At 65.3% G+C, this 1,825-nt stretch overlaps 2 protein-coding genes across 3 annotated transcripts in view; one reads left to right on the top strand and one right to left on the bottom strand.

The window, feature by feature from the left end:
- The window catches only part of CHID1 (chitinase domain containing 1), a 30,869-nt gene extending 30,825 nt beyond the window's left edge, over positions 1–44 (top strand). The window contains exon 13 of the mRNA XM_006761383.2: positions 6–44. Within this exon, the coding sequence (XP_006761446.1) occupies positions 6–44 (39 nt within the window). The remainder of the gene's footprint in view (positions 1–5) is intronic.
- Positions 45–1,333: 1,289 nt separating this feature from the next.
- Positions 1,334–1,825, bottom strand: part of TSPAN4 (tetraspanin 4) — a 10,167-nt gene continuing 9,675 nt past the window's right edge. For both annotated transcript variants that reach the window (XM_006761364.2, XM_015562410.1), the window contains one exon: positions 1,334–1,667. In XM_006761364.2, the coding sequence (XP_006761427.1) occupies positions 1,599–1,667 (69 nt within the window). In that variant the 3' untranslated portion in view covers positions 1,334–1,598. The remainder of the gene's footprint in view (positions 1,668–1,825) is intronic.

Genomic DNA, 1,825 nt, shown 5'->3' with positions numbered 1-1,825 from the left:
GGGAGCTGGGCCAGGGCCTGGACTACTTCTACGACCTGCTCTAGCCCCGCTCCGGGCCAGCCTCGCAGCAACGGGCTCGCGGACGTGGGAAATACAGACTGTTCGCTGCCTGCCTGGCCGTGTCTCTGCAGTCCTTGGGGGGGCCCCCTCCTCACAGTGCCGTGAAGAGAGACAGCCCTGGCCAGGCACCGTGAGGGCAGTCGCCACCCCAAGGTGCAGGGCTCCGGCTGCTCCATGCGGCCAGTGGTTCCAATGGGTCTGGAGGCCTCAGAATGACCCAGCTCCCAGACCCGGACTCCTGGCAGGGGCGGCCCCACACGTCACCCTGCGCCTCACCCTGCCAACAAGCCACCAAGTCCCCCGCGCCAAGGGTGTCAGGCCACTGCCGAAACCCGCTCGGAGATGCCAGGACCCCAGAACCTGCTGGTGCCGGCAGCTCTGTTCACTGGAAGGACAGCGCCCTGGCCAGTCCCAGCACCTGCAGGACAACCGCTCTCCCGGGATTGAACACTGGGGGGGCCCTCGATTGAGGCGCTGGAGGATAGCTGTGCCCTCGGGAGCTGGGCACGGGGCGGGCGCTGCAGGTTAGAGGGAGATAGCTTTGCTGTGTGACTGTTCTCACCTCACTTCCGGGCATCTGCTGCTGGTGTGTAAGAAAGTTCGTGTTAACTGTCCAAGATCGCAGCCTGTGTTCGTTTGGGAGGATGTGGGGGCACGCCAGAAACTGAGGCCCAGGCACCCTGCAGTCACTAGGTGGGTTGACCAAAGCAGGACCATGGAGCAGGCAGGAATGGGGGTTGTGGGTGGGGCTTGAGGGGGTCAGATGCCCCACAGCTTGAGGCTCCTGAGAGGCCCATCCCCACTGGACCCAGCCCCAGCCCTCACTGCCCATCAGCCCAGGTCACAGGACGCCACCAAGGCGTTTGGCTGGTGCTGGGCCTGGCAGCTGCTCGCTCCCCGCGGCCCTTTTATTTGCAAAGTCGTACAAAGAAACACTTCAGGGCCATGTTCCCAGGACAGGACAGGAACCCCCAACAGGCAGCAAGGAACTGAACTCTCCTAGCTGAGGACACCCAGGCGGGGCGGGGGGACAGAAATGCAGGGGGATGGAGACACTGAACAGGTCAGGGGGACTCCTCGCAGTTCCTGGGGCCTCTGCACCACTTCCTGGAGCTAATCTAGTGGAGGTTTGGGGGCTTGTCCTCAGACACACAAGCCCCCATCTGTTGGCTGGGCAGCTCACCTGAGCCTGTGTGTCGTGGAACCCCACGTGGGTAGGGGGGCCCACAGCCACGGGCTTGCCTAGGCGTGGTGCCCCGTGGGGAGCCGGCAGTGACAAACGGGGGGCTGCTGCCCACGCACTTTATTAGCTGCACCAGGAGCCTGCCCTGCCCCACATGGAATGTGATGACGGGCTCCGCCCGCCCAAGCACCGGGCGCAGGAGGCCCTCCCCACCCAGCCCTGTGTCGGGTCCGGGAAAGCTGCTCTGGAGACTGTGTGGGTGGACACAGAAGGCGCCAGCTGCCCCTCGGGCACGAGGTCATCTCCCCGGTGGGGGACATCCTTTGGCAGCGAAGCAGGCGGCAGGCAGGGCAGCCTACGCGCAGTAGGTGTCGGCCTTCACCACCTGGCAGTACATGGTCATCGCGAACGTCAGGCCCAAGATCTGCGGGGACACGGGGCTGGGCTGGAGCCAGAGCCATGTCCTGCGTGCGGGCGCCCGGCCCCTCTGAGGAGGGCCCCCCACCCTTGGCAATTCAGGTCCATCACAACCACCCCCTCAGCCCTGCAGGCGTAGTGGGCACCTCGGGCCTCCTTGGACTC

Source organism: Myotis davidii, unplaced genomic scaffold, assembly GCF_000327345.1.
Source record: "Myotis davidii unplaced genomic scaffold, ASM32734v1 scaffold3578, whole genome shotgun sequence".
Taxonomy (NCBI): domain Eukaryota; kingdom Metazoa; phylum Chordata; class Mammalia; order Chiroptera; family Vespertilionidae; genus Myotis; species Myotis davidii.
Note: the sequence above shows the minus strand (reverse complement) of the source record. Positions and strands in the feature narration are given on the sequence as shown.